This window comes from Podarcis vaucheri (genome assembly GCF_965113315.1).
Source record: "Podarcis vaucheri genome assembly, chromosome: 3".
Taxonomy (NCBI): Eukaryota; Metazoa; Chordata; class Lepidosauria; order Squamata; family Lacertidae; genus Podarcis; species Podarcis vaucheri.
The window spans coordinates 58,829,231-58,850,288 of NC_138761.1; the positions used below are offsets into that span (position 1 = coordinate 58,829,231).

Genomic DNA, 21,058 nt, shown 5'->3' on the forward strand with positions numbered 1-21,058 from the left:
AGCTCCCGCTGCTCAGTCCCTGCTCCTGCCAACCTAGCAGTTTGAAAGCATGTCAAAGTGGTCAAAGTGCAAGTAGATAAATAGGTACCGCTCCGGCGGGAAGGTAAACGGTGTTTTCGTGTGCTGCTCTGGAAGCTGTACGCCGGCTCCCTCGGCCACTAAAGCGAGATGAGCACCGCAACCCCAGAGTCGTCCGCGACTGGACCTAGCGGTCAGGGGTCCCTCTACCTTTACCTTACTCCTACAACTTTGGCCAGGAAAGGCAGCAGCAGTAATGTGGAATGTGCTTGTCCTCTACCACCGTTCACTGTTTCAATGTGCTGTATTTTGAGCATCAATGGGTGAATGAGCTTATTGAGCTTAAGTCATCAAGCAGCTGGCTTTACATTATAAATCATTTTTAGAGAAAGAGATGAAAGTAAACTTCTCTTAGATTGAGAAATACGGGAACAGAACCAGGGATTCAGATTCAACTACTGTGATGTATTACGCTGAAACTGACCTGCCAACTATTTCTTAGTCTGCAATGGCCTAAGAATGCTCCCAGAAGTTGTGAAATAATGCTTCGCATATTTTGTATTAAAACATAGAACTATCTATTATTTGAACTGATACATTAGTGGATTTTCAATAAATTATGTTGTAGTAACTAAAGTACTGATGCTATAGACACATTAAGGACGGTTTCAGTGTATAGTGGTACCTCCGGTTGTGGACGGGATCTGTCCCAGTGGTCAGGTCAGATCCTGAGGTTTCCGCAACCTGAGGACTGCTTCTGTGCATGCTGAAACCCGGTCAAATACTTCCGGGTTTGCCGCTTTCACATCCTGAAGCTTACGTAACCAGAGGGGTTACGTAATTGGAGGTGCTACTATACTGAAAAGTTCTACATTTCCTAGATTTAAAAGGGTGAAAGAATCTGGACGGCAGGTCTTAATTTTGAAGCCAGGATAATACAAGTATTTCTATTCAGAGTGATATCCAACTCATACACAGAGAAGTCCCACTGAAGTGAATGAATAAGTCCAGTGATCTTTGAGTATCACCCACCCTACTTAAAATCAATAACTAGATTGTTTTAAACAACATGAGAAAGATTTAGCAGGGTGGGAGGGGTAGGTAATTGCAAAGAGGAACTAAACTTTTGCCAGTGATACAGAAGTACAGGAGCAGAAGTGAAGCATGCATCATTAATTACAGCAATTCCTCATTTACCCACATTTGAGACACGCACAACTGCGCACACCATCGCAAACCAGGAAGTGGCAGGAATAGGGGCAAAAACAGTCCTAAAAGAGCGTATAAATGGCAAAATGGCGTGAAAATAGCATCTAGCAATCCCAGGAGCCTTTGCAAATGCAATCCCGGGAGCCTTTGCACCAACCTTTGAGGCCTGTGGGGAGTTGGAGCTTGAGCAAGGAGGTTTGGAGGGAGCAACTGTGGAGGAGTTTGGTGGAGTTTTTATTTTCTGAATGGCTTTTCAAGAGTTTCCAGAGGTTCAGAGGGTGTTTGCAGCCTTTCACAATGGTGTTCCCAATATACGCAATTTTATTTAAACATGCAGTACATCGGAACATAAGCCCCGCGTAAATGGGAAACTGCCTGTACAGTCATACCTCGGGATAAATACGCTTCAGGATAAGTATTTTTGGGTTGCGCTCCGCAGCGACCCAGACGTAACGGAGCACATTACTTCCGAGTTTCGCCGCTCGTGCAGACGGTCAAAATGATGTCACACGCATGCGCGGAAGCGGCAAAACGCGACCCGCACACACGGAGTCGCGTCTTACATTCTGTTCAGAATGAGAACGGGGCTCCGGAACGGATCCTGTTCACATCCCAAGGTACCACTGCATGTGTACATGCTTGCAGCATAAAACATTTCCAGAATAAGAATAACACTATAAAAAAACTAACTTCAACAAATCAAAGATAAGCAATACTGGTAGATTTGGGGTATGTCTGCATGTGCAGGCAATGACTGATTAATGTGCGTCCAGATAATGCACAATCGTGCACAGCGCCAAACCCAGAAGCAAATTGGAAACCTCACTAAACAAGTCACTAAAAGGGTGTGTAACAAAGGTGGAGTGCTTATACATGATGCGCTGAAACACAGGGGCCAAGAACAGACCCCCCCAGCACAAAATGGTCATCAACTGTACTTCTCTAAATTCCTGCTCAACTCCCAACATAAACTGTTTTCATTGTCCAGTACCTGAAATTATTCTGTGCACTTTTAAATGAAAAAGGGTATGTGTATCCCCGTTTATTTAATGTGTGGTGCATATTTAAAGTCACTTAATACAAATTACAGTATTTATCCCTTAATCAAATGCTACTTGTAGGTAGTATATGAATTTTAAATGTATGATGTATGGATTTTAACCTAAGTTAGAACCAGGAAAGGTAGCTATTCCAGAATAGTCAGTGCAGCACTTAAGGATATTGAAATAGCTGGAAAGAACTGAAGCCCAGTCTCCTTTTACATTTGATTTTTACCTTATCCCCTTCACACATACCCCCCCCCAAAAAAAATAACCTGCCATTTTCCCATTCCTCCTTGGTGGTAATTTTATATTCTATTCTTCCTCCTATAACAGATTCTCTCTCACACCCTTCCTTTCTATTCCTAATTTATTTTTATCTTTAAGGTTGTTAATAATAAATAACTTTTAATCTCACTTTTTAATGGCTTTCAACACCTCCAACACTTTGTTAGAAGAGATGTCCCCTCCTCCAACTGCTACCACTCCACCCCATGCACTCTTACTCAATATGCAAGGCGCTCCTGATGCTGGCACTGGTTCAACTAAAAGGCTATGGGGCACAGTAGGCAAGTGGGGAGGCCCCGGTCAGACTGAGGCACTGAGGGTCACCTAAAAGTGGCCCAAGGCCCACTGCACTAGAAAGTTATGGTCTCTCATTAGTGCATGAGGCAAAATAATTTCCTTCACTACTGGCAATGTAATATGCATTCTAAGGACTGGCTCAAAATTACTGCAACTCAACCTGCTAAGTTTATATGGATCAAAAATTGGGTAGAAGCATATACCCTGGGGTATGATAGGGAATTTCCAGCATACATTCTAACGTAGTCTGCCAGTATATATCACTTTACATGGTGTTAATTAAGCACCTTAAAGTTACTTACAAGCATAGCATACCACTTCTATGATTCCTTTGTGTGCTGCAGGGGACTGCCATCACAAACTCTCAGAATACTTGTTGCAATCCACATATACCAAAGCAAGTTCCAAAAAGACAATTCTCTTGTCTCAATTTTACCTATGTTCTAAGGAACAGCATCCAGGCCATGGTAGGGTTTTGTAGTTAGTTGCTACATTGCCTCTCAGGTTCCCATTGAGCTTTACTGGACAAAGAAAAAAAATGCAGACTGGGACTGTTTAGATGGAAACCTGCTTCTCATTACAGGCACTATGATAATCAGGGACCTGGGACAGTTATCTCTATCCCAATGTGTGCATTTTTCCCCCCTATGCAGATTAATGGCTATCTGTCATTCATTCACTCTCTTTGGAAAGCGAGGGGTAACCAAATAGTATGGGAAACAGCCCTACTAGAAAAAATAACTAATAAACTGAAACTGACACGAGGACAAACAGAAGAAGACGCCTTCACCCCGGAATGGCTCCCCTTTATCACATACACGTCCCAACAGGACAGTGACAATAATCCACCAACAGCATACAAATCAATATGGCTAACCTGATCCAAAACACCCACCCACCTCACCCACACACGAAAACAAAGATCACCACAGCCAATCACAAGCAAACAATCACACCCTAGGCCAACCCCAACCTCTCTCACCACCAAAGGAACACAAGTGAACAACACAAGCAACGCTGACACCAAACTCTACATACATTAAACATAATAGAAACACCGCCACCCGACCCCACCCCTATCCATCTTCCCTCTCTCCACCCCCCTTTCTTTTTTCTTTTTTTCTTTTCTTCTCCCCCTAATGCCTCAACAAATGAAATGGATTTGTAAAAATGTTACATGGAAAAAACAACAACGAGACACTACACTTCTGTAAAACAAGAAAATCCTGAATATAAAAAAAAGGAAAGCAAGGGGTAAAGTGTGGCACTTGGGTACAACCCTAAAGGGCAGGCAGTCTTCCAACCACCAACAACACTGGGTGGCCTGGTTACCACTAAAAGAGTCACCATGGGGGGAGCAATACTTTTCCTCCCCCATGTCGAAAGCATAGGCAGTATGTCTGATTATTCCAATCAGCCATAAACATTGAATTAGCTTATGAAATCCATCACTGCAAGATGTGATATCCTCTAGCTTTGATGGCTTTTTAAAAGGGTTAGACAAATTAATGGAGGATAAGTTTATCAAAGGTTATGTTCAAAGACTGTGTAATAGCAGCTGCAAAAACAGGGATGAGGAACCTGTGGCCCTTCAGATGTTGTTGGGATACCATCTCCCATCAGCTCAGGCCAACTTGGACAATGGTCAGGGATGATGAGAACTGTTGTCCAATGACATCCAGAGAGCGCCTGATTTGCCACTGCAATGCTAGAAAAATGGGAGTGGGCCATTTATTTGGTACTACGCTTGTGGGCTTCCCAGAAACATCTGGTTAGCTACCATTTGCAAAAAACTCAGTGGAATCTAGATGAACCCTTAGTCTGATTCAGCTGAATGTCTAATAAGTATTATAACCAGGAGTGAAGAAGGAAATGTGAAGCCTCTTTCCCCAGAACAACCACAAACAATTATTCTGGGTTGGTAGTGGGAAAATGTTACTGGAGGCTCCATCTGGAAAAACAGAAAGAAGGAACAGGTTTGAGAAAACAGGCCTGGCCATGCCTGGCTCTGCTGGAGACACTGACCTGAACAGTGGACAGAAGTGTATGGAAGGGATGGGAGTGGAGTTTGAGAAAGAACCAGAACTTTCCATTATTTTCACTCAGTATAAAGTGCTTTTGTTAGCAGCTCATGCTTTTTGGTGCTTGAACAGGTTAAGGAGGTGTGGTATAATTGATTTTATGTGGTCTTGTGCAGGAGTAGCCAAAATGATGGTCCCGATATGTTTTGGACTACAACGCATATCATCCTGCATACTAGCCATGCTGGCTGGGACTGAGGGCAAGTTACAGTCCACAATATCTGGAGGGCATCATGTTGCCTATCCCTGGTCTAGAAGATTTCATGCAAACAACTGCATTTTAAAATGTATTATTATTGTCTAGATGTTACTTAAAATAATATATTTATGTTTCTGAATAAACATTTTCTGATTAATTCTTTCTAGACACTGGCACAGCTAATATTAAAATAGTCATATTGTTTATCTTTCTCCCAACAACTGGAATCACGTGGGTAAAATGCGTAAGTCCCTTCCTGGAACCTAAAGTACAAGAGGATTTGAAACATAGTAAATAATTTATGCTTTTTCACATAGCTTAAGAGACGCTGGTTTGACCTTCTTAGCAGGAATTTTTCTTTCTCAAGCTTGAAGCCAGCATTATTTTATCATCTTGGTCGGATACTTTGGTCACATTTCATGATTTCTGCAGTTACATTTCTGTAGCTGAATTATCTCACAGCAACAAACTGTGCGTACACTGTGAAATTTTACTTTGGAAAGGTGTCATCAGAAGACATATTTCTTTCAAGTCATTAAAACTACTTGTTCCATTTTAACTTCTTTAAAACACTTTTGAAAATACCACCCTCAACAGTGAACACTGTAGGGCAGCAGCTATGGAAAATTCTTCCTGTGAGTTAAAAATCTGAGACTCAAGGTCACAAAAACAAAGTCACAACCAGTTCTCAAGCTTTAGAAACACCCACACATTAGATTAGGAAAACAGCAAGCTTGAAATATTCCATCTAGAGTTTAAAATAAGTATCTAAATTGTTTTTAAAAAACTTTATTGAGCTAAATCAGTGTGCTTAATAAACCTGACTATTTTCTTAAAAGTAAAGAAAAATACTTATTGGAATATTGGTGGAAAAATAGCATAATGCAAGAAACCATCCTTATCCGAAACAAGAAATTTTGTCTGGAAAATTGCAAAATGTAACTCAGAAAAGTGCACAGAAAATGTGCATTAAGAGAGCCTTTTTTGCTTCTCTAAGTTCTCTGTTGCTATTTGTATGTGTAACTTTTATGAGGATATTCAGTAAAATTATTTGGTTAGTTAAGGATACAGCTTATTACTTATAGGAATATCTGTAGTTCTAGAAACTGCAGACATTTATTTAAAAGTATCTCGCTGCAACCAATGCATACACATTATTCATATGCAACACTGAAGAATGTTCAATAACTTGTCTATTCTGAACACGTGCTGTACTTTGAAGCAGATCGATATGAGGAGGGGGCAGGATAGAGCTGGTTTTTTAAACACTTGTCAGTGCAGAAAACACCAAGGGTTTCCCGTTTGTTTTCTTAATCCCACCCCTCACTTTCGGATTACACACACCTCTCACTTTCATCCTCTGAGAAAGAAAAGAGGCTACAACTGCAGCAGCCCTGGGTACCACCAAGCCCTGGCTGACTGCAGGACTGCAGTCCTGGCACAGCACAGTCCACTCCCTGCCGTCCGGCCATAGGGTGGGGTCTTTTCTCACACCAATCCATACGTACACACAAAAGGAAAACCAAGAGGGGAGGCTGCCTTAACTCGCTCCCCCCCCCACCGCAATACCTTGCGCACAGGAGCCTAAACTAGGCGAGATGCAAAACAGCCGAATACAATAGGGCGCCCCCAAAAGCGCCCAGGGAAGAGGGCATGAGGTGATCTGCGGGGGGGGGGGGCGACGCCAGGCCGCGCTCTTGGGGGGCCTGGGGGCTCCCCGAAGCGCCTCGGCGGCTACTCATCCGCCCTTCGCCTGCGCCAAATACTTTTTTTTGGCCGCCCTTCTGACAGACAAAGGGAAGAGAGGAGTTTATTACTGCGGAGGTGCCGGTTGCGCAGTTCCCCGCCTCAGGAGAGCCGAGCCGAGCGGGCGCCACGCCCCACCCCGCCAAACTTCACCCCTTTTGGGGGGGTGGAAGAGGACGCGGACGGGGGGGAGCGAAGGGGAGGCAGGTGCCCGCCAGCCCCTTCGCAGGTGCTTAGGCGCCCCCCGAAAGTTTGAGTTGACTGAGGCGGAGCGGCCTCAAAACACCCCCCGGCCCCCCTAGCGCTCTCCCAGGCGCGCAGCATGGCACCGAGGCTCGTACCTTGGCGGGATCCTCCGGCTGCTCCGGCTCGGCCCCCCCCGCCGCCGCCGTGGGCGCTTCTCCCGCAGGGCTGCTGGGCTGGGACTCCTCTGCTGCAGTGGCCCCGTCCTGCGGGCTCCGCTGCTCCGCAGAGCTGCCGGCTCCCATGGCTTCGCTCTCTTCGGTGCGCGGCTGCTTCGCGACGCCGGTCTCTCACCTCCGCTGCCCAGACCCGACGCTTCCCGCCCAGGAATGATAAAAGAGAGGAGAGCAATAATGAAGCTGTCCAGGCAGCTGCGCCCTTCGCCTCAGTCTCGGCCGCTCAGCAGAGCGCTCAAGCTGCGACTGAAGGAAACCAGTAGCTTTCTGCAAACTCCTTTAGAGAGCTGGGGGGGAGGAAAGAACAAGCTCCTCTCTGGTCCTCCCGCCCGCCTCTCCCTCCTGCTCCATCACATGAGCAGAGCCTCGGACACGCCTTGCAGCATCAAACCTGGACTCGAGAAGGGGCGGGGGAAGAGAAAGAGAGAGAGAGAGACAACATCCCGCCACCTCTGACCAAGGTGGCTGCCCACCCCCCTGGCCTTCTTCGCCCCCTCCCCGCCACAGAGATAGTTCTTTGACTTTTCTAAGTGCCCCTTCTAAGGAAGAGTCGCCTCCCGCTCTCGCCATCGCGCTAGATTAATGGGCCTTAATTCCATTACCGAGAGAGCTGGAGGGAAAGTGGCTCTGCAGATTATTACGTCTCCGTGACCTTCAGCTGACGAGGCATTTTTGATGTGCTCCCCACCTCCCACCCCAGCAAAGGCAGGCGGCCGTGCCTACTGTAGTACTCGAAGCATAAATCACCAGGGACTAGAATTACCAAACGTCCCTTATTTCAACACTTCCCATGCAGCAAAACACAGGGGGGAAATGGGAGTAGATCAAAGGTGGCCAATTTCTATTTCCGCAAGTGTTCCATGCAGAGGCGTACCTAGGCTTCTTTGTGCTGTTGGCAAGGAGCTGCATTAGTGTCGCCGCCGCCCTTGTCTCTTGAACCCTTAGCCGGTCACCTAAGGAGGGAGCTGAGGCGCCCAGAGGAGCCTGTGTGCCCTACCTGGCACACAGGCAGGCGGGCTCCAAGCCAGAGTAGAGAGACATTATTTTTGTGTGTCCCTGGGCCCGTGCCATCGGCGGCCAACTCGAACGGCAGTATAACACTACAGAAGAGACTGGCAGACCTGCAGGCCTGACTCCTATCTAGGCCCACAAGCCTGGTTTTCATGTTGATGTGAAGGTACCCTGTTCTGTGCTATCTATGTGATAGTCTACTGCTGGCAAGTGACTTGTCTAAGTCTTCTGGGGGTTTTTTTTTTGGGGGGGTGCAAAGTGGTATAGCATTAGATCTGCTAGATTTGCCAGTAAAATAATTGCCATTAACCAGTAGCATTGCAAAGCCATGGAGACAGGCCTAATCTGAATCACTAGGATCGTATTTTGATGTTTGGAGATTTTCCAGAGATCGACAAGAAAAGTGCAGTTGCTGAAATGTAATAAAATATTGATGGCTTTTTATTTCTTCATATGATGATACTAAATTGGCAATGACTGAGCTGTCTTTCAACAAAATTGAAAACAGATATTTTGTTTACTTTGAGTTATTTTAAAAAGTCCTAGCACTTTATACCCTGCAATCCAATACATGTGTATATGGGAGTAAGATGTACTGAATTCAATGGGACCTACTTTTGAGTAGACATGCATAGGATTGCATTGTAAATATGTCACACATAGTTTTCCCCAAAGAATACTGAGAACTGTAGTTTCTTTCTCATGGAGCTATAATTCCCAAGACCCTTAACAAACTACAGTTCCCAGGATTCTGGGATATAATAGTTGGATTTTCTCATAGCATATAGAACAGTTTACCTTTCTTTTGACATTATTAAAGTGATAGCAATATCTGCCACTCACCCATTTTTACTAAAATGTATTTGGTCAGGGTTTTGTTTTCCAATGAAAGACTGCAGTCACAGGGCACTCCCAGCATTAGACAAATAGAGGTGGTCACCTCAGTCGGCAGATACCAGAGACAGAGAGTGGTGGCAAAATGTTGGAGGACAAAGCTGTGCCCTTCTCTCGTTTTCTTCCCCTTGTTGTAAGAAAATACTGGTTTATATATATATATGAGACTTTAGAATTCCTATAACACCCTAACCAGGAGCTATTGAGTGTTGCCACCCTCAACGTCCCTGGATCCCCTAAGCAAGTCTGTTCCCCTTCAGTGTGATGGGAGATGCTGTACCACTGAAGTAAAGTTCACTCAACTTCTGAAGGAAAATGGAAAGGGGGGCACCATCTCCTTTGTCTGAGGTAGTAATCTCAGCCCAAGGTGAAATGCTTTGCTAGGTGTGGGGTTGCAGCTCACACAGTGTGTTATTTACATGCACTGATGCTAATAGTTACCTGTTCAAAGCCATGCAATAGTCATGACTAGTCTAGACTGAGGAAGTGGTTATACAGTTACCGTATTTATTATGTAAGGAATCTGAACCTTAGAATGTATTTGTTCAAAGATGAGCCTGCAACTCTAAGCATATATGGAATAAAGTCCATTGATATTAGGGGTTTACTATCCTGAAAGTATGATTAAGTGAAAATGTAAAATATATGTGCATTGGTATATTTGTAAAAATCCATAGTTAAAGGTGCAATTTCACTTACAGCTTTGCAGAGGAACCTATCTAATTTCCCCCCCAACATATTTTTCTTCCACCAAATTTCAAAAGGTATTTACAGAGTGTTGTTAGTTCTCCTAATATCTGATTAGTGAGGTTCTGTTCAGTGTAAAGCTGACAAAAAAGAAGCCAACAAAGCAAGGCTTCAACCCCTAATGCTGCATCAGAATAAATACAGATTTCTTTTCATGCAAAACAGGTCCTTTATGCTATTTCCAATAGCTCAGGTTAAGTTACAGTGGTGAACAAAACAGAACAAGGAACATAGGATTGTGTGTCCTGATACTGAATTAATTCAGCTTCCTTTCCCATGGTGCAGTAGTTGGCTTAATACAAGTACCTAACAAATTCATAATTGCTGTTTAAGTAAAATTTCAGCACAAATACTTGACTCACTGATAAATGTTTAAAGAATTTTAAACTATATTTTAAACTATATATTAATAGTACAGTTTTTTTAATCCTTATGGTTATTTACTTTGGGTTAATCCCATTCCTTTTTTTCCTACATCTACCGGTAAACCTCAGAGTCATTTCAACATTTATTTCTGCAGTTGTTTGTAAGACCAAACGTTCATTGTTCCAAGGTAATCATTTCAACTAATACATTTTTTACTATCAGCTTCCCACCGCTAATACAGTTCCTCAGGATAGGAAATTATTATTGTACCATTATGAAGAGGATACAGGGTGGGTTGCCATGATTTAGTGTTAAAACAGTTATTTATTGGATAACTGATATGCCGTCTTAATCCTATTTGGAAGCAAGTGCCAGCAAAACAAAGTAAAAGTATTTAGAATCAGGGGTTAATGGGCAGTATTTTTATTCTGTGTCTTACTCAAAACAACATGTTAAATAATTGAGGCAGTTAGAACAGGATAGTGAATTATTGATATTATTTTTTTAAATGGAGGAGAATATGTGTAAGGTTTTCTTTAAAATCTTTGTAATGTCTAATCCTTCAGTACTCATGTATGCTATACTTTTGTTTTCACCAATCTTTGATTCACAGACTTCTTTTTCATGGGCTATCCCACCTTACATGCATTTCTGTTAGTATACTTTATCCTTGAGTCCCTTTCTTTATTAACTTCCTATTTTCTTTGTGCACTAATAATGACTTTCAAAAGGTGAGAGAACAACACCATTTATAACATAAGTAATTGACTGTGTACCAAACTGGCACCTTCCAAACATATCCTAGGAACTCCAAAGCATTCGGGTCCCTGATTATGTCGCATTTTCAGTTGTGTTTGCAAGAATGTAATTATGTGTTAAAAATGAGTTCGTTTTCCTGTGATGTTCCCAACACATAACAGTACCTGAATAGCTGATAAGAGTTGTAACCAATCTGACAGCTGAGAAGCAGTGTGACAATCAGTTGCAGTGGCATAGTGTGGGTTGCCAGCACCCAGGGCTGCCGGGGGCCGGGGGGGGGGATGGAGTATGCATGCACATTCAACTGCCTAACAGCGTCCGCATCACCCAGAAGATGGTAACTGCAGAATTAAGAAAAGTTGTTCTGTTGTCTGGAAAGGTCACTTCCCAGTTTGAATAGAGAAGCTGTTATCAACAGAGCCCAGTGATGGAAGCGCACAGCTGTATTGAGGCAGCACCGGGTGTTGAAATTTTGCACCCCGAACAATTTCCCCCTCAGGGCAATCAATCGCCCCTGTGACTCCCCCAGGCTGCACCACTGTTCAGTTGCACTACTCACAAGGAAGCATCCCAATTTGCTATGAGAAGTGGCATAACAACAGTTAAACAGTAGTGGAGCCTTTATATTCAACAGGTTCAAAGGCGCTGAGGTTAAATCTGCTGAGAAACCGGTGACACAGGGAGAGTGTTTAACAGACTGGCTTCCTGCATTGCTGTCTTCTAAGATCAGACCAAGGAAATGTAACTATGGGGAACCTGTAGCCCTCCTGATATTTCTGGATTAGAGCACCAATCAGCCCCTGTCCATGGGCCATTATAACTGGGGCTGATGGGACTTGCAATACAGTAGCATCTGGAAGGTTTCAGGTTCCCCACTCCAATGCAATGTATGCTATGCAACAATTGCTGGTCTTAAAAAGTAATGCCAAAGGCAGCTCTGAAACTAATGGCCGAAACGTTAGCACGCAAATATATTCTTGTGCTGTTGGTTTCTTGCCACTGAACTTCCAAACAGACTTCAAAATCAATGTTTCGAAACATGCTAAAACGTAATACAAATACAACACCAACGTAAAACATCAAGGTGATACTCTGTTATATATAAACACTTACCCAACCTTGTGAAGCTGTTGGAATACCACCAAGGGGAGATAAAAGCTCCTCTGCTTGAACAGATTCTTTCCCCCTGCCCACTGATGGTTTTGCTGCATTCTTAACTGCTGTTTTTCAACTGTCACAACTATGCACTAGAATGTTGGCAAAGTCCAATTGAAGCTCACTTTTAAGAGGAGCCTATAGCTATAGAAATAATAATAGGGTATGTAAAATCAAGGGATGTGGGTGGCGCTGTGGGTTAAACCACAGAGCCTAGGACTTGCCGATCAGAAGGTCGGTGGTTCGAATCCCCGCAACGGGGTGAGCTCCCATTGTTCGGTCCCAGCTCCTGCTGACCTAGTAGTTCGAAAGCACACCAAAGTGCAAGTAGATAAATAGGTACCGCTCTGGTGGGAAGGTAAACGGCGTTTCCATGCGCTGCTCTGGTTTGCCATAAGTGGCTTAGTCTTGTTGCCCACATGACCTTCTAGAAGCTGTACACCGGCTCCCTCAGCCACTAAAGCGAGATGAGCGCCGCAACCCCAGAGTCGGTTATGACTGGACCTAATGGTCAGGGGTCCCCTTTACCCTTTATGTAAAATCAATCCCCTTACCATAGACAAATTCAGAGAAATATTTCTAATTCCTCTATACCCCCCATTTAGCACCTAGGTATGTGTTTTTGTCTGCGGGTGGCGCTGTGGGTTAAACCACAGAGCCTAGGGCTTGCTGATCAGAAGCTCGAGGTTCGAATCCCAACAACGGGGTGTGCTCCCGTTGCTCGGTCCTGCTGCTGCCAACCTAGCAGTTCAAAAGCATGTCAAAGTGTAAGTAGGTAAATAGGTACTGCTCTGGCGGGAAGGTAAACAGCATTTCCGTGCGCTGCTCTGGTTTGTCATGCTGGCCACATGACCCGGAAGCTGTACGCCAGCTCCCTTGGCCAATTAAGCAAGATGAGCGCCACAACCCCAGAGTCTGTCACGACTGGACCTAATGGTCAGGGGTCCCTTTACTTATGTGTTTGTCAGCCACAATCATCCTTACCTCACTAATTCATTCGGGGAGGGGGGGACTAGTTGTCAGACACAGTTTTGCTGCTTTAACACCATTGTTGTTGTTGTTGTTGTTGTTTTCTATACTACCCTGCAACCAAGAATCACATGGCTATAATGATATTTCTGTGAATGAAGTTTATTCCTGTTTGGGGTGATAAAAATAACCACACATTGTGCTCTTCTGCCTCATCTAATAAGAGGTTTCTGTGGGCTAGAGAAGTAGGAGGGAAAGGTAGTCTTTCTCGTTTTCAACTTCCTTGTATCTCAGTGTTATGCTATGCCAACCTCAGATTGTATTAACAATAAACCTTTGAAGTCAGAATGATAAAACATATGTTTACATCAAGGAAGATGTTTAGATAGACTGGGTAGGGATTCAGACTAGTCATGCTTTAGTCCCTCTGAAATCAATTTGATTTAAATGAGGCTAAAACATACTGTACCTAATTTAGTCTGGAACCACTATCTGTCTGTCTGTCTCTTGTCTGTTTGCCCACATTAGGGACTGTTCATGGGTATAAAGAGATATGAGGTGTGGTTTGGGAAAATGTTACCTTTCTGATCTGATCATAGAGAGATGCCTTTACAAGATTTGTTTACCTTGCTCAGCTGCCTGTACTTAGTATCAGATTAAACCGTTGCTGTATTTTACTGCTTTTATGAATTTTAAGTGGTATGTTATTTTATCTGCATGCTGGAAACCAATTTGAGGTCACAGTGTGACCAAAAGCAGCCTATATGCACAATCATTCAATCTCATTTAAACAACTGGAAATGCAGTTTTTTGCCCTTTTTTTCAGCATTACAATGTACTTAATTTTGCAGTCTGCTTCTCCACGTACTGTCTGTCTATTCTGTACAAATGTCTATTTGAAGAAGTAGGTCTTTGAATATAAATGGCTAGGAGACAAGCAGGGAAGGAGGGATGAAGCCTTCATGTCCTACATACCCCAAAGCATCTGGCTGCAGAATGCTGGATGTTAAATATGCTAACCTCTGTGTATTTTTATAGGTTTATAGTATATGTGCTGCCAAAGTGAGCTTCAGGGTGTTGAACTAGATGGGTCTTTGGTCTCATTCAGAAGGCCATCCTAATACCTTAATCTGTTTAGCTTACTCCGAAATGATTTCAAGATGATTCCTGAATGTTTTGTTAAATAAATTAAAACAAAAACAAGAAAAATGTGATTATAGGCAACACTTGGTAATTTAATGCTTCTCAACAAGCAAGAAGATTCAAATGTGAACGGAAGGAAAGGAGGGAAGCAAGTTTTGCTGCTCAGGGCAACAAAAAACTTTGAACTGATTCTGATCACTGTATACCATTAGTAAAAAGGTAAAGGAACCCCTGACCATTAGGTCCAGTCGTGACCAACTCTGGGGTTGCGGCGCTCATCTCGCTTTATTATCTGAGGGAGCCGGCATACAGCTTCCGGGTCATCTGGCCAGCATGAGTAAGCCACTTCTGGCGAACCAGAGCAGCGCACGGAAACGCCATTTACCTTCCCGCTAGAGCGGTACTTATTTATCTACTTGCACTTTGACGTGCTTTCGAACTGCTCAGTTGGCAGGAGCAGGGACCGAGCAATGGGAGCTCACCCCGCCGACCTTCTGATCGGCAAGTCCTAGGCTCTGTGGTTTAACCCACAGTGCCACCCGCTTCCCACTATATACCATTAGGAGTGAGTAGATAAGCCTTAAAGTGATTGGGGGTTTTTAATTAGATGTATACATGTTTTGAGAACTATTGTCTTTAATAGAAAATCAAGACCTTCCTATTGAAGTTAAGATTTTTTTATAGCAAGAGAATCACACAAGGAATCACTGGAGCATACTTCTGAGTAGATGTCTCTCACTGCATATTTACCGTATTTTTTGCTCTATAAAACTCACTTTTTCCCTCCTAAAAAGTAAGGCGAAATGTGTGTGTGTCTTATGGAACGAATGCAGGCTGCACAGCTATCCCAGAAGCCAGAACAGCAAGAGGGATTGCTGCTTTCACTGCGCAGCGATCCCTCTTGTTGTTCTGGTTTCTGAGATTCAGAATATTTTTTTTCTTGTTTTCCTCTTCCAGAAACTAGGTGCATCTTGTGGACTGGTGCGTCTTATAGAGCGAACAATACAAATACGGTATTTAAAATGGTGATACTGAATATTGATCATAAATCAGATATCTTGTAGATGTTGTTTAGCACATCAGTGTTATACTTTTGATTATTGAATAATTGAATACTTGATGGCAACTGGACTTCTCTGAGGCCGCAGTGTACACAAATAGTATGCCAGATTGTTGTGATGATTGGCAGTATCTGAGACATCAAAATTAAAGGCATATCATGGGACACTCAAAGTGCCAGTGCAGTGAATGAGAGGACTTAGCATTGAGGAAACTACCGTAATCACTGGAATCCTGTAAGGCTTAAATATCAAGGTTTTTTTTCATATATATAAAAAAGTGTCATGGAGTTAATCTTTTAAATACTAAGAAGACTCACTCCTTTTACAAACAGTTTTAAATAGCAAATACATTAATGGGTCAGCCCAGTGAGTGCTCTTTAACAAGTCAATTTTGTTTTAAAAGGCACTCTCACAACTGTTGTCATTTTTACAGCCAAGTGAATGGCCCATATGTCAAGCTATACTTGGTAAGAGTTAAATCAGGAAAAAGTAGATGAGCAAGAATACTTCCTTGGCTGACCTGCCAGCTTCTATTTTACTGTTTTTGGACTTGAATTTCTCAGCAAGATCAAAATTGATTAGGAGCTGCTTTCATGTCTGATAAAATTATTGAACTGGGGGTGTTTTCTGAACTTCTCAGAAACAGTCAATACATCTGTTTTTCAAGCAAAAGTCAAATGGTATATTCACTAAGATTTGCACAATTGGGTCATCTTCCTTTAATAACTCTTATTTTATTTTTCTGTTTTGTAAGATGCACTGCAGATTCAAAAGCCTTAGCCAATAATAGTCTTAATTGCAAGCAGAGGGTGGAAGACCATATGATCTTCTCATGATCTCTAGAATTATTTTTTATGCTAATTTTTATAATTGTTCGCTACCCATAAACCAGGCTTCAAGCCCAGCAACAGACTAATGTGCAGTCAGTTACTTTGAAGAGTCGGATTTCCTTGTGCTCTGAGCCCAATTAATATGCGTCGAGAACTGCTTGCTGGAAGGCAGGTTTTCTGTAGGTATCCAACAGCTGCAAAAAGAAACAAAGCTACTAACAGAACAAGGAATTTAAAAAACCAATATTTTGCTCTTGAATAGGAGCTTTAATATGAAGATCTCAAAGTTCTTTTAGGAATAAATGTCTGGTTAAACTGAAATACAAAGAAGTTTACTGACTTTCCAAAGTTCAGAAGGGCGATTTCCACAGGGCATGAAACATTACCAAAATCTACATGTACACATTCTAGTCTTACCATACCAGCCTCAGCAAGAATCAGGGCTTTCTTGGTGGTTGCCCCGGGTTGTGGAACAGCATCATATAGAACATGCGTCACAGCAGAACCATAGCAGCACTTAGAAGGAAATTAAAGATACATTATTTTCAGGAATATTTTAGGAATTGATGGGGGGGAGGGTTGTATTGGACGTAATTGATGCAGAACTGCATGCGTACTACATAATGTTTTGCAATACTTTTAACATTCTAGACACTGTTGTAAGCTGCTTTGATCACAGGATAGACAGAAGAAGAATATGATAAATGAATGAATGAATAAAACCTGATGGGGTTGATGAAATAATTCTCCTAACCAAGAACAAAACCGCCCCTTTCTTTGATCATAGTTCAATAAATGTGGAGGAGTGATACAGCCAACTAGGGACATAAGAAGCTGCCGTATACTGACAACTGGTCCATCCAGCTCAGTACTGTCTACACTGACTGGCATCAGCTCTCTATAGTCTCTCCCAGCCCTACCTGAAAATGCCAGAATGTGGACCTGGGACTTTCTGCATGCAAGAGCCACTGCCCTTCCCTAGTTGTAATCACTACCTTGGATTAAAAGCCCACTTCTAGAAATCTACTCTTTCATCACCTGCTTATGAATTGAAAATGGTGGTTTAAAACTCCATCTCATAGTAACGAGTGTGCAGAAAGTGATTTTGACGGATGCAAGAGCATTTATCCAGTGTAACAAAAAGGAGAAAAGCCTTGGTGAAAGATTCCATAGCTGACAGATGACACCTGCATACTTATCAACTTGAGAAGAAATAGATTCTAAAAGACTCAAGAACTTGAACAGCAAAGAAAGACAATAGGCATGAGAAAGAGAGAAACAGCAAAGGGAAGAAGAACAGAGAACAACTGAGATGAGATAAATGAGGGGGAAATGGTAACAGAGAGAACATCGCAAGGGGTAAAACTGAGCTGATGCACAAGGAATGAAAACAAGGAAGAATATGTAATTTTGCAAATATACAGCAATTAATATACAGCAATTTGTTTAGCAAAATTGAGCCATAAGCAAACTTAAGAGCTTTTACTTAGTCTGCTGTTTAGCTTGTTTACTGCACGGTTGAAATTTCTAGTCCCAGGCCAGACTGTTCTGGGTCATCAAATTAAAGACATCAGATTCTTGCAATGTGGGTGAACATGTGTTAAAAGGCAGCAGGAGGAAAAATAACAAGAATCATATTTTTCATTTATAGAGGCTAATACACCATTTTAGAGCATGCTTCATGTATGTACCTCAGTAATGCTTCTCAGCCCTTTTCTGAGTATTATTATCACATGTTGCAGATAGAGTACTGAGCGACAAAAGCTAGCCTAAGACTGCAATCCTATAAAGTATGGGTGGCTAACATTTTTTGACTTGAGGGCCACACTGAGAGTTGGCCATCCCTTCAATGGTTGTATGCTAAAGTGTGTGCGTGCACTTGGAACATATACATATATGAACTGTATATTTATTTATTTTTTAAAAAAGAATGTTCTGAACAAGATAGTATTTCAAATTGTAACTCCCCTTGGTTTCAGGAACAGTGAAAGTAGGTCAGTGCCAGGTACTTTTTTATTGCTTAAGTACAGTAGGAAGGAGATTCAACAAAGCTTTCCAAGGCAGGAGACTGAACTGCAGCACAGTCAAACAATGACATCCCAGGCTAAGGACATTACATCATATGAACAAACACACAGAGGTCAACTAAAGAGGTTTAAAGACTATCTCAAGGCAAATTTTAAAAAATGTAGTATAAACACCGACAACTGGGAAACACTGGCCTGTGAGCGCTCCCGTGGAGAAAACCCTTTACCAAAGGTGTCATGGGCTTTAAAGACACTCAAACTCAGGATGCAAGGGAGAAACGTGCTAAGAGGAAGGCACGCTTGGCAAATCCACACCGTGATCAACTCCCACCCGGAAACCAATGTCCCCACTGTGGAAGGACATGTGGATCCAGAATTTGCCTCCACAGTCACTTACGGACTCATTGTTAAATCCGTGTTCATTGAAGACAATCTTACTCAGCTTCGAGTGATCGCCGAAGAAGAAGAAGAAGGATACATTGCCCATCAGCTTCCCAGTGGCTCCTATTCATGGATGCTGCCACGTACCATACTGCAAATCTCTGAAGAGGTGCCTCAGAATCCCAAGTTTCCTTTATTAAATTATCCTGTATTGCAGTTTTCCTGAAATGTCTGTTACTTTCACTAAATTGAGAAGACATTTCAGAATTTCCCCTTTCTTTATCCTATAACAAATATATTAATAAGAAATAATAAATCTGTCAGTTGTAAGATTCAACCCTACATTTCCTTTTTACTTATTTTTTAAACTTTCAGGGGGAAAATAATATGTTTTAATTTCACAACACTTGGATCTGTAACTGGAAGCCAGTCAAGGTCCCCTTTCTGTTTCCTGGTGCACTCCCCACTTTCAGCAGAAGATGGCTTTCTGAATAACCCATGATGTAACCCAACTGTTTTGCCTTGGGGAAAGCTGCAAAAAAGCTCCCCCCTTGTGAAATTGACAAATAATTGCACCCTCCCTTCTTGTCTTTAGCTTAGTCCATCACCTACTTACATCCACATTCCCATCCCTCTTAACTTCCTATTGTAGCTCTGTGTGTGTGTGTGTGTGTGTGTGTGTGTGTGTCCACACACACACACACACAATATATATATATAGATATGAGACTGCTCCTGTGCAAACCTTTTAAAAATAAAAAGCAATTAAATGACTGGTCTTTGATTTGCAAATATGCCCTCATTCCCATGTCCCTTCACTCTCAATTCATGTTTAGTTGTTAATTCCTGTTTGTATTTTTTTAAACAACAACAACAACAACAATAATAATAATACAGAGGTTTTCTGCTAAAGCAGTTAAGTTCAAAACTGATCTATTATAAAATGTTGATTTATGTTCTGCAAATGTGGCTCCAGCAAACAAACACTCCTTTTCATGCCAATTCTTCCTGAAGGGCCAATTATATTATTACTTTTATTTTTAGTACAGCTGTTTTGTGCAAGAGCAAAAAACATCTGCTTTAGTACCTTTACCAACAACCAATGTGAATGGCATGCCACATCCTTTCCTTTGGGCTGATAGAAGTAGGCTGTGTAGAAACAGACAGCACCCAGTGAATTGTCACCCTCACAGTGTGCTATAGTACAGCCATAGCTATATAAAATGCACTTTTGTATTCGGTTTTCTTCATTGGATTATCCACGGCTTGGGAATATCTGAATCAATTGGGGAGAAAGTGCATGTTGGATGAGGACATTGTGTAAAAACAAAAACAACAACCCTGTGAAACAGGCACCTTTAAATCTAAATTCAACTCTCATCTGGGTGAGACCACTATAAATTGTGATCTGAAGCAATAATAACACTCAAATAGTTACCATATGTGGCTCTGAACCTCAGCACTCAAGTGATAATGAAGATAACAAAGATGACACGTAAATCTCATGAGAGGTAATCCACAACCCAGAAAAATACTGGGATGAAACTTGTTTAAATAATGTATTTTGTCTATACTAGGCTATGGTTCAGTTTGTGTTTCAGGTAAATATATTAACTGATAAGACATAAATTATAGTTGGATCCTGAAACCCGCACATGAAAGGGCTGTGGCAAGGCTATGGAGAGAACAGGGTAGGAAATTAATTTTCTATTTACCTCATTTGCCAGGTAGATCTTTGGTTTCAAACTACAGCCATGCAAAATTATTTTATAAGTTTTTAAAACATTAGAAATTTAAAATTTTCTTAGGGAATGTGAAAATTAATGGTGTTCTTCTGCAGAAGCTAATGACATGTACACACACAATCTAAGTTGGGGGGGGGGGCGACGACAGCCATTCAATCTACATTTCATTTGCTTGCTGTTTCCCCCTCTCTAAATTCAACAACTGTATTTTGTTAATTGACTGCACAGTACATCAAAATTGGTCCTTTATGAGCATGCCTACAATGCAGCAGAAGGCCCAGCAAGTAGCAAAGGCAAACAGAGAACTCTTAAGGACGATTCATCCTTGGGGCATTTTCATTCCAGCCTAAGGAATCCCTGAAAGATTAGCTTTGCTGCTATGCCTTCTGCAAACTTTGTGTCCTCAAACTTTGTGTGGTCCAAGTGGGTAGGGTTCATTTTCTGCTACACAACAGCGTTTGCAAAGAAGCTCTGCCGACATTGGTCAACTAGATTTTATTACCATAGGTGATAATATAGTAATTGTGCTGTCTGCACAAAAGCATATTTGCAATGAAGCTATTTTCACATTCCTTGCTATACTGAAATTCTGTTCAAACATCTTTTTCAGATAAGATATTGGTAATGTTGGGAGAGAGCAGAGGTGTGTAGCAGTTCCTTAAAAATTTGAGTG

The 21,058-nt window shown here is 42.2% G+C and overlaps 1 protein-coding gene across 1 annotated transcript in view; it reads right to left on the reverse strand.

The window, feature by feature from the left end:
* The window catches only part of AKAP12 (A-kinase anchoring protein 12), a 97,208-nt gene that overhangs the window by 60,753 nt on the left and 15,397 nt on the right, over positions 1-21,058 (reverse strand). The window contains exon 2 of the mRNA XM_082215155.1: positions 7,220-8,508. Within this exon, the coding sequence (XP_082071281.1) occupies positions 7,220-7,366 (147 nt within the window). The 5' untranslated portion in view covers positions 7,367-8,508. The remainder of the gene's footprint in view (positions 1-7,219; positions 8,509-21,058) is intronic.